Genomic DNA, 12202 nt, shown 5'->3' on the forward strand with positions numbered 1-12202 from the left:
GTTATAAAGTTTAAAATCACTTCTTTCATTTTCTCCAGTGAGTTGCTATTTTCCAACATAATGTAAGAAAGCAAAATTACACCTCATAAATGAAAGATGTTGTCAGGGTGGATGGTGAACATAATGTAATCTTGATGATGACAACAATGCTTCATATCAAAATACATGATAATTTAGAAATAATAAGATCATTTCTTGATTTTTACTTGGTATACTGACGATTAAACTTTGTGTGTGCTGTCTGTGTGTTTGTACGTGTGTTTGAACAGGGAACTTACTTATTCTCAATTTGGTCTTGAAAATCTATTTTAATGTAGCTTATGTCATCTGATCTCTGAAAATCTAAGGAATATCCTTATGTATATATGCTGTGATAGTGTATATATACTGTGATAGTTACCCTCACCTTCTCCCAAAAGTGTGAGGCTCCAAGGCCATTTTATGCACATTGGCAGAAGAAAGAGATGTAAGAATTGAACCTTGTTTCTTGCATTTTACAATTTGCAATTGCTAGATTGCCACTTTACCACTTTTTTAGGTTTTGCACTGAACATAGTTATTGAAGATTTGTACCCAGGAATGATGGACCTGTGAGCCTTCCCTTCTAATATCAGCCAGGAAAAGCTTGATCATAAATAATATTGGCTAATATATAGCTAAATGTCAATACACAGCAATAAATATACTGCTAAAACACTGGGCACAAATTGCATGAGACTGAGAAAATAGGAGCATCCATAGTCTGGGAGTGCAATACCAGTGGAGGAGACTCATTTACTAAGGATTGTAAGATGGAGGCAGGGCTAATGAGATGAGTTTACCACCCTATTGCCAGTGTGGATATATGACCAGCATTCCGTTTCATTATTTAGAAGGTCATTACTCATTTCCCTAGATCTTTTCAATTTCATTTGCCCCCAAGATGTACTAACTAGTTAATTGTTATTATGAATAATATGTCGTCCTCAGCATATCATTGCCAAGACTTATGAGTAAGTATCTTCCTATAAATAGGATTGTGCTAAAGCAGGCATATATTCACACATGTTTCTGATTTAGGACTATGTGTGGTGTACTTGGAGTCCTGCATACCTCATTTGTACACAGAGTTTTTCTGTTTTCTTTTTCACATGCTGAAGGTCAGGATTAGTAAACTGAAATATGTAATTGCTTAGTGATACATTTCCATCTTCCTGTTAAGCCAGTAAAGAAATTTTATCTGACAATGTCAAATATTTAACTTATAAATATAATGGAATAATTATGTGTTGTTTTGTACTTTTGAGACTTACTAGGCATTTTAAAAGTAAATACAGTTAGTCCTTGACTTAGTGACCAGAGCTTATGTCACTCATGCTTGGTTTTACAACATTTTTTTGCTGTAGTCAAATAAGTGAATTAGAGTGGTCCTTAAATTGATCACACAGTCATAAAACTAATCACATGGTTGTTAATCTGGCTTTCCCGGTTGACTTTGGTTTCCTCGTAAGAAGGTTGCAAATAGCAAACATGTGACCAGGGGATGCTGCAAATATCATAAATACATGCTGGTTTCTAAGCACTCAAATTTGGATTCTTGACTGTCAGGATGCTGTGACAGTTTGTAAGTGCGAGGATCTCTCCTAAGTCACTTTTTTCAGCGCCATCATAATTTCAAATGGTCATTAAGCAAATAGTCACATGTCAAGTACCATCTATATGGCAAACCATATAACATTATGATGATGATGATGATGATGTTGTTGTTGTTGTTAAAAAGTTGGAAGGGACCTTGCTCAGGCAGGAAACCCCATACCATTTCAGACAATTGGCTGTCCAGTCTCTTCTTAAAAACTTCCAGTGTTGGAGCATTCACAGCTTCTGGAAGCAGGTTGTTCCACTGAATACTTGTTCTAACTGTCAGGAGGTTTCTGCTTAGTTCTAAGTTGCTTCTCTCTTTGGTTAGTTTCCATCCATTGCTTCTTGTTTGCCTTCAGGTGCTTTGTAGAATAGCTTGACTCCCTCTTCTTTGTGGCAACCCCTGAGATATTGGAACACTGCTATTATGTCCCCCCTCATCCTTCTCTTCATTAAACTAGACATACCCAATTCCAGCAGCCATTCCTTATATGTTTTAGCCTCCAGTCCCCTAATCATCTTTGTTGCTCTTCTCTGCACTCTTTCTAGAGTCTCAACATCTTTTTTACATCGTGGTGACCAAAACTGGATGCAGTATTCCAAGTGTGGCCTTACCAAAGCATTGTAAAGTGGTATTAGTACTTCACTTGATCTTGATTCTATCCCTCTATTAATGCAACCCAGCACTGTGTTGGCTTTTTTGGCAGCTGCAGCATACGGCTGGCTCATATTTAAGTGATTGTCCACTAGGACTCTGAGATCTCTCTCACAGTTACTACTATTGAGCAAGGTACCTCCTATACTATACCTGTGCATTTGATTTTTCTTGCCTAAATGTAGAACCTTACTTTTTCACTGTTGAATTTCATTTTGTTAGATAGTGCCCAGTATTCAAGTCTGTCAACATCCTTCTGTATCTTAAGCCTGTCTTCTGGAGTGTTGGCTATTCCTGCCAGTTTGGTGTCTGAGTTCCCCATTTATCCCCTCGTCCAAATCATTGATGAAGATGTTGAAGAGCACTGGGCCCAGAACAGAGCCCCAGGGCAACCCACTACTCACTTCCCTCCATGTAGATGCAGTTCCATTGAGGACTACACGCTGCGTATGGCCAGTCAGCCAGCTATGAATCCATCTGGTGGTGATGCTGTCTAACCCACATTTTTCTATCTTATCAAGTAGTAGATTGTGATCTACTTTATCAAATGCCTTACTGAAGTCCAAATAAATTATATCCACAGCATTCCTCTGGTACACTAATTTTGTCAAAGAATGTGATAAGATTTGTCTGGCATGATCTGTTTTTGACAAACCCATGTTAATAATTATTCAAATTATTAAATATTAGAAACTGCAATTACTAGGTAGCTAGTGTATTTTCTCTTGTCTAATTCTACATATTGTAAGTCTACTTTAATATGCCCTTTTAAGGTTATATTGCCTTTTAGTGCTAACGTACTAGTGAACTGAGCTACAGTATTTGTTATTTTCCTTTGTGCTTTTAAAAAAAAATGGACATTTTGTTTTTCAGGATAACGAGAAGTTTCATAATGGTGCTGTTCAACGCAAGTTGAAGTATGAGGTAAGTTATAGCTTGTCAGCTTGAAGAAGTGCTAATATTAAATTATGGCATGCTCTCTAATTAAATTTCTTAACATTTCACAGCATAATTATAATTCTGTATTCCAGCAAGATTAATGGTGGTGGGAAAAGCCTTGAAATTAAATCTTCTAATGTGGTAAAGATCTGGGTAGTTGTGATTGTGGTAATAATATACTAATATTGATGCTGCAACAGTATCCCTTTCATATGTTTTCAGATGGGAACTAAGTTTATTGTTAGAAATAACTAATTACAAACTAGTAGTAATACTGCACAGAAAATTACCAAATTCCAATTATACCTATGGATTAAGAGAGGTTAGAACCTAAAAGCAAGACAAGTGAAGGTTCAGCAAGATAATAGAATTAGAACATAATGCAGAAACATTATGTGCAATATTGTAGATGTTTTTTCTGCTAGCAGCACATCTATTAAATGGAGGGGGAAATTATTTGCAATTTCCCACCTGCCTTCAAAATCTCCAGAGTGGAATCTAGCTCAGCATGCTACAATGGGAAAGGACGAAGAACAAGTTTCATGGTGCAAGCAAAAGTGTGTTCTCACAGTGTTGGATATAATTCATCCTTACTTACAACAAAACATAATCAGTTTCTTGTGAGTGGATATTCCAAATAAAAATACAGTAAATATTTACCAAAATATGCTCCTAATCATTTTTAAAAATTTGGAATTAGACGATACAATCCTAATTCATAAGGTCAGTTGGAACACTGTTCTGATTTAAGAGTATTGAGTGATCCTACAGAAAAGAAATGGATACTGTTCTAAATGCAAGATGATGGAAAAGAAGAATCATGGGTTTTCTTTTTGAATCAGATCCCGTTCAACATAATTTGATTTTTGCTATTTAACACAAACGTGCATAAAATGACAAAATCCACACCTAGAAATTTAAATTTGAGTAGCTTTCCTATTAAATATACAAAAGCACTTTTTTTTTTACATTTTAAACAGAAAAGAGAGTTTTGGCTATCCTTTCATGGCTTTCTGACATTGTCTAATGATGACAGCAAATATAACCAGGCTGGAGAAGACACAAGGGTATCAAGAATCAGTAGACAGGACAAAGCCATAGGAACATTTAGTCCTTTCTCAAGGACAATTCAGGATCTTGGCATGATTCAAGAAAATACAAATCAAGAGAAAGAGATAGAACAAGAGTATGTCAGCTGGAGATATCCTGATGGATGTGACTGGAGTCAACCCAAAGACCGTAAAAGCAAGAGAACTTGCTCTGACAGTCCCACAAAATCATTTTCTGACAGATCTGGAATGTTTGATTTGATTGGTAAAAAATCAACATTTCTTCATTCTAGAAACAAAAGTCTTCTCGGTAATCATAAGAACATGGAAACAGAGTTTAATTCATTTAGTTACTACCACATGCCAACTTCAGAACCCATATTTTCTTCTGAAGTTCAGCCTGGTGCTTCCCATATTTGGTCTCTCCAAAAATACTGTAACAGAATTTCTCAAATAAATCAGCAGACTTCAGACCAGATGTTGAATGAAAAAGCAACAAATGAAATCAAAACACAACTACCTGAATCACTTATTGGATCAAAACAGAATTATGTGCTGGGACGTCTTTTTAACTTATTCTGCAATTCTTACCGTGGCTTCGTTTGTCAAGAATTTAGAAATGGTTGGTTTTCTAAATGGATCAAAGATCTAGTCAGTCTCTATCACAAAAATGAGAAATGCACTCGACTGACATCATTTATTAAAAACTGTCCAGTTATTAAAGATGTACAACTAAATCTGAGTTTAGGCTTGAAGGTAAATAGTGCAAGCCTTGGCCCAGGAAGGCCTTTAGAAAAAGAAGGTACCATGAATTACTTATCACAAATCTCACTTGATATGCATACAGTAAATCATGCTGCAGAATCTAGTAACCTTTGCAGAAATGATACATTGATGAGTAGCCTGGTGCTTAGGCAAAAATTTGTGGACTTTTCAGAGGATTTTCTGAAATTACAAGAATATTCTTTGGAAGAATTGCTACAATTCATGACCTCAGCCTTGCCAGAAATTTGTGCCAAGACAAATGAATTTAAAAGAATATACTGGATTGCAGTGGGAAACTATAAAAAATCTGGACCGGAGCCTGCTTGCTTGCTTTTATATGATTCTGTCTTGTATGCCATTATTCCATCAACCAATCAGTTAGAAAGCAATCAGAACTCTTTGGATATTTTTCATGTTTTCTCAATCAGTACTTTAAAAGAAATCCAAATTGGTTATGCTGGACAAAGCATTACACTTTTGGGTCCCCATGTAGGAAATGAATTGAAACTATTCACCTTTAACAAATACTTTACACAAAGAATATGCCATGATATACTTAGCAATATGATATCTCCATTAGATCATGCTTGCTTAAATCACCCACTCTTAAATGATGATCTGTTAAAACTTTCTGTTGATTGGAGTTCCACAGTCACCAACTTAGTTTTGGAAAATAGTGTGTGCCTGTCTTGCAATTTTGAGAGTGACTCAGCTGACCTGCTTTATTTACTCCATGAAAACATGGATATCAACAAACCTTTTTTAGGTGACATTCAGGTAGTGCTCTATACAACAGTGAAATTCGCAGGTGACATCAGTTCCCTGGTCCTTACTAATACTCATATTGGTCTTATAAAGCAAAACAGTGCCTTCTGCCTAATATCTAGAGTGCTGCATTTCATAGACACTCAGTCACAGTGTGCCCAAATTCAGCTGCACTCTTTAAGTGAACTCAGATGTGTGATTATCCCAGAGAAAGAGAATCCAAGAAAAATCGAGTTGGCATTTTCAAAAGCAGGCAAGCTTGGTTCATCCAGTAGTTTACTAGGTCCTTCTCAAGGAGAAAGAAATGCCCAGTTGGAATCTGTTCCATCCTTTCATCACAACCAATCTAGTCAACCTTATATCTGGAGACTAATTTTCAGTTCAGATGAAGATGCTTTTAGGCTAATGTTGCATTTGACGGGACAGTTAAATTTAAGTCCTCTTTAGAGTTCAAATACAACCTAGTCTTGGGGGGGGGCGGGGGAATACACATAAAACAAGTATGTTTCTGTTTTTGTCTCAGTGCCTCTTGGTGAAAAACTGTGCCAGCGTTTGAACTTAGAGTACCGTATTTTCCGGCGTATAAGCCGACTTTTTAACCCATGAAAATTTTCTCAAAAGTTGGGGGGTTGTCTTATACGCCGGGGATTGTCTTATAAGCGCGCCCTGGCAGGGGAAATGAATGTAGCCCGCGCGAGTCAATGAGCTGGGACTGGAACTGCTCTGGTTCTCCTCAGATCCACATGACGCCATTTACTTTTGCTTTTGTGGAGAGATCACCCCGCCTCCTCTGGAAAGGAGAAGAAGGGGGAAAAAAGAAAGAAAAAAAGGGAGAAAAAAAAGTCAGAGAAGGAGGGGAACGAGGGAGCAGCAGAAAAACGCCGAAGCTCTTAGAGACCGGATCTCAAACCTGCTTTTCTGCTTTAAAGATACAAGCAGCAGCAGCAGCAGAAAGCAGCCGCTAGCAAACCCCACTGATTTTCTTCCCTCTCCCCTGCCCTTTAAAAAAACAGCAACTCACCCCCCTTTTTTTTGTAATCAGCAAAGCTGCCTTGGGAGAGAGAGAGGGGGGGGGGAAACACGCACTCACGTACAGCACACAAACTCCGAAGAAGCAAGCAAGCCACCGACCACTTTAAAAAAGAAAGAAAAAAGTTACGCTCCCTTACTTTTCCCTATATGGCTTACGACTTGTTATTTTTCCCCTCTGGAGAAGAGTGCAAGCAGAGAAAGAGAGAGGGAGGGGGAAAAAAAAGACTCCCAAGTTTGCAGTGGATTTTTCCCCTCCCACCTCGGTTTAAAAGCAAAACATTTCGATGCTTCTGGCTTACATCCTGGACTCGAAGTGAGTTTGCAAATGGAAGAAACGCTTTCCTGTTCTCTTTTTTTTTGTGTACTTATGATATCAGATGATGAACAGGAGGATTTTGAAGGCTTTTAAAGGGAAACTGTCACGCCAGCAAATCCTGTAAAAATAGCTTGGAGTTATGATGGGCGTTGCTGACTCACCAGGGACTTGCCCGGCACTTGCTCTCTCTCTATTGTTTGTTATCTTCCTCCTATCATCATTAGTTCCAGTTTGGTTGACAGCTTAGAAAACAAACAGCATGGCAGCTCCCATGGGTTTATTGTCTTATCCTTCCTTTCAGCTTTAGAGTGAATTAGGAAAAGTTTAATCCACTTGCACTGTTTTATGTTTACATGTTTGATGACAAACAGCCTTATGTATATAAGTGACAGTTTTCCTACTAAGTACCTGCATGTCATAAGCATTTGAATTAAAATTACCATATTAAAATCAAATCTGATGTTTTTTTTATTTTTATTTGGTGTGCGTTGGAAGAGGGGTAGTCTTATACAGCGAGTATAGCCCAAACCCTATAATTTAACAGGAAAAGTAGGGGGTCGTCTTATACGCCCAGTTGTCTTATACGCCGGAAAATACGGTAGTTTTATAGTATCTTAAATGTTTCTGATCACTATTCCTAAATACCAGATTCATGCATCAATATGTGCTTTTTAGGTTAATTAAGAAACACATTCCTCTTCTGTGCCTTTTTACCTGTGTGACAAAAAGTTGACTAGAATTATCTAGCTAAAAATATAGGAACTAAATTTAGACTCACTTCCTTACTGCATATATCTTAGACAATTTGCATTTAGAACACTTCCATTCAGACATGAGTTTAAGGTTGAGTTATGATGACAATCAGTTGTGGTACATGTCCATACATCTGCAATAGGGAGATCAGGTTTCAACTAGCAATAAATAAATGGCTTAGTCATAGATCCAGATGAATGTGTTCTCTGTCCTTGGCCAAAAAAAAAGCTTATAAAGACAGCTGCTTGTCTTTGAATATAATCTACCATTTCTCCTTCTCACCACATTTATTGCCCTATTTCCTTTCACTAATAAATTATTGCCTGTTCTGATTACTTGAGGTCTTTTTCTATGTTATGTTGCCTGCTTTGCAAATTATCAGAAACCATCAATGTTATAGTTTGTTTTTTATGTATAAATGCTGAATTCTGAATATATGCTGCAAATCAAGACTACTCAGCTAATTTTTCACTTGTTATGTGTGGATTACTGTGTATTGTTTAGAGACTGTCTTAATAATTATTTCACTGAACAGTAATATATATTAACATTTAAAAAACAAACATGTTTTTATAGAAGGGTCTTGGCAGAAAAATATAGTTAGTTTTAAAGTCTATATATCCAGAGATACAGACACTCTTTCTCTAGATAGAAATTGTATTATGAAATTTCTTCTTAACATGCTACATTAAAAAAATTCTCCATGGTTATCTTATTTGCTCTTAAGCAATCATATTGTAGTGCACATCGAAAGTGTAATATTTGTAATGGCCTTTAAAAATGGCATTACTAATTTATTGTTATAGCATGGTTCAAAATTCTTGGGGAGGGGGAACATTTTGGCTTTGTTTAAAGACAAAGGGGGAATATAAGACAAGCATGTAGAGGAGATAAAGCAAAAGACACTAAAGATTGCCTATCTTTAGATATTGCTTCAGGAATGCAACCAGACATTCTGCTGGCTTTCCACTTTTGTAATAATGAAGCAAGATTGCTTACAGCACAGCCTCTTCCTCCAGTTCTGAACTTTCCCCTTAATCTTCTGTCTTCATTAAGTAAAAGAAATTAATATACATGTACATTGCTTCAGTTCCACTTTACATATAAAAAAAGGAAAGAGGAAAAAACTTATAAATTGATCTGGTTAGATCAACTACAGCTTTACAACTTTGCCCACTGGAATATAATTTAAAAGAATTGGCTCATTAATGAAAACCCAAAATAAAATTAATGTTTAAATAACTTCTGTCCAAAAAAAATGCTCCTATAGGACAGGATCTCTGCCCTTGTTGTATTTTTAGTATAGCACCTCTGTGAAAAGTCCCCCTAGGTATTATATTCTTTTTCTTATTTTTTTTTAAATTTTTACAATTAATTTTAAATTAATACAAATTTGACATCGGATGCCCCAAAAGGTCTCCTAATGATTTTCATGCTTGGATACTCAGGACCCTTATTCCATTCTTACTTTTATGTTTGAACATCTAATTTAATATATTTTAACGTTTATTTTGTATTTATTATTTGAAAAAAAATACATTCTCTTGTACTAGAGGTGGCTCTGAAGCACTTAGTGCAACTGCCCCTATATCCATACATCGAAGATGTTAAATTCCAGGTTTCATCTATTAAAAGCTGTCATGTTGTGGGACTGAGAAAGTATGCCTTCTCTGTCATCATCCCCATAGTTTGGAACAGCAATTCCATCCAGAGCAGGGGTAGGCAACCTTGGCTCTTTTATGACTCGTGGACTTCAACTCCCAAAATTCCTGAGCCAGCTGGCTCAGGAATTCTGGGAGTTAAAGTCCACGAGTCATAAAAGAGCCAAGGTTGCCTACCCCTGATGCAGAGGTACAGATGGAACCTTCTCTCCTGGGATTCCAGGAAGCTCTTAAGATAGGCCTAGGGTTAATTTGTTTATAAGGCCCCTGTTGTGGCTGTTTTTTACTGTCATGGTTGTGTTAGTCTGGTCTCTTTGTGATATTTTATGTTTTTAACTCTTTTTATTTTTATCTTGGATTTTTGTAAGCTGCCTAGAGTAGGCAGTCATTTAATCCTATTAATTGAAGTCTGGAAGTGCTTGTCAAAGTGTGGTCTACTGACTACAGGTAGTTTGTACAGACAGATCATGTGCTATACAACAGTCTCCCCATTGTTCACTGGTGAGGACCACTGCAGAAACTCAATCCCTCTTCCCTGTTAGCTAACTTCCAACAATTAGCTGTCCTGAGGCCTCTCTGACTTAGACATTACTCTATTCATTCATCAAAAGGATGCTGGCCAAAGCTCATTTTCAAACCCATATCTCATATCTCCATATATCCTGCCAGTTAGCTGGCCAGACCAGAGCTCCTCACATTCACCATCAGCCAATTTATGAAAACAGATTCCTGTTGAAAGCTGTTTAATGGCAGCATGTAAGCACCAATACTTGTAGCAGTCCAATTCAGAATACTGACAATGCTGAACAGATCTTATGTTCAGTTACCAGCCATGAGTCCACACATGCCAAATGGAACTGTGGAACTATGATCTAATAAAACCAGCCCCCAGAATAAGTGCAAATAGTTGATGCAAAATTCCATTTAAATAACACTAGAGACCCATACATCTGTAATCCATTAATATTCAGAGATTTTTATTCAAGAGGATTCTTGCCAGTGTGTGCTAAAAATTGATGTTACCATATCATAGTATACATAAAGTAATTCAAGTTTTAAAAAATACTTAATTTGGGACTAGTAGAAAAAATATAATTTATAATAGAAATAGGACTTAGATTTATATATTGCTTCACAGTACTTTACAGCCCTCTCTAAGCTGTTTACAGAGTCAGCATATTGCCCCCAACAATGTGGGTCCTCATTTTACTGACCTCTGAAGTATGGAAGGCTGAGTCAACTTTGAAGTGTTGTAAAAATGAAAACCATGAAAACCCTATGGACAGTACCAAAAGGCAAAATGATATGACGCTGGAAGATGAGCCCCTCAGGTCGGAAGGCATCCAATATGCTATTGGGGAAGAGCAGAGGGCTAGTACTAGTAGCGCCAGAAAGAATTAAGCGACTGGGCCAAAGCCGAAAGGACGCTCAGCTGTGGATGTGTCTGGTGGTGAAAGGAAAGTCTGATGCTGTAAAGATTTTTTCTCCATAGGAACCTGGAATGTAAGATCCATGAATCAAGGAAAGCTGGACGTGGTCAAACGAGATGACAAGACTGAACATCGACATCTTAGGTATCAGCGAACTAAAATGGACAGGAATGGGTGAATTTAATTCAGATGACCATCAGGTATACTACTGCGGGCAAGAATCCCTCAGAAGAAATGGAGTAGCCTTCATAGTCAATAAAAGAGTAGGAAAAGCAATACTGGGATACAATCCTCAAAATGACAGAATGATCTCAGTTCGAATCCAAGGCAAACCATTCAATATCACAGTAGTCCAAGTCTATGCCCCAACCACCAGTGCTGAAGAGGATGAAATTGACCGGTTCTATGAAGCCCTACAGCACCTTATAGAACTAACACCCAAAAATGATGTCCTTATCATCATGGGGGATTGGAATGCTAAAGTAGGATGCCAAAAGATAACCAGAATAACAGGCAAGTTTGGCCTTGGAGTACAAAATGAAGCAGGGCACAGGCTGATAGAATTTTGTCAAGAGAATACGATGGTCATAACAAACACTCTTTTCCAACAACCCAAGAGACGGCTCTACACTTGGACATCACCAGATGGTCAACACAGAAATCAGATTGACTATATGCTTTGCAGCCAAAGATGGAGAAGCTCTATACAGTCAGTAAAAACAAGACCAGGAGCTGACTGTGGCTTAGACCATGAGCTTCTCATTGCAAAGTTTAGGCTTAAACTGAAGAAATTAAGGAAAAGCACTAGGCCACTCAGGTATGAATTAAATCATATCCCTGTTGAATATACAGTAGAGTGTGACAAATAGATTTAAGGAATTAGATCTGATAGACAGAGTGCCTGAAGAACTATGGACAGAGGTTCGCAACATTGTACAACAGGTAGCAACCAAAACCATCCCAAAGAAAAAGAAATGCAAGAAAGCAAAATGGCTGTCTGAGGAAGCTTTGCAAATAGCTGAGGAAAGGAGGGAAGTGAAAGGCAAGGGAGAAAAAGAAAGATACGCCCAATTGAATGCAGAATTCCAGAGAATAGCTAGAAGAGATAAGAATGCCTTCTTAAATGAACAGTGCAAAGAAATAGAAGAAAACAATAGAATAGGGAGGACCAGAGATCTTTTCAAGAAAATTGAAGAGATGAAAGGAACGTTTCATGCAAA

The 12202-nt window shown here is 37.4% G+C and overlaps 1 protein-coding gene across 8 annotated transcripts in view; it reads left to right on the forward strand.

Annotated features, from left to right (window-relative positions):
• KIF16B (kinesin family member 16B) overlaps positions 1 to 12202 on the forward strand; it is a 175874-nt gene that overhangs the window by 86823 nt on the left and 76849 nt on the right. For 5 of the 8 annotated variants that reach the window (XM_081345914.1, XM_081345916.1, XM_081345915.1 and 2 more), the window contains one exon: positions 3146 to 3196. In XM_081345914.1, the coding sequence (XP_081202040.1) occupies positions 3146 to 3196 (51 nt within the window). Of the gene's footprint in view, positions 1 to 3145; positions 3197 to 4191; positions 8599 to 12202 lie in introns of those variants that run through there. The other 3 variants (XM_081345912.1, XM_081345910.1, XM_081345911.1) reach the window with 2 other exon arrangements.

This window comes from Vipera berus (genome assembly GCF_964194415.1).
Source record: "Vipera berus genome assembly, chromosome: 1".
In the NCBI taxonomy this organism is placed as follows: domain Eukaryota; kingdom Metazoa; phylum Chordata; class Lepidosauria; order Squamata; family Viperidae; genus Vipera; species Vipera berus.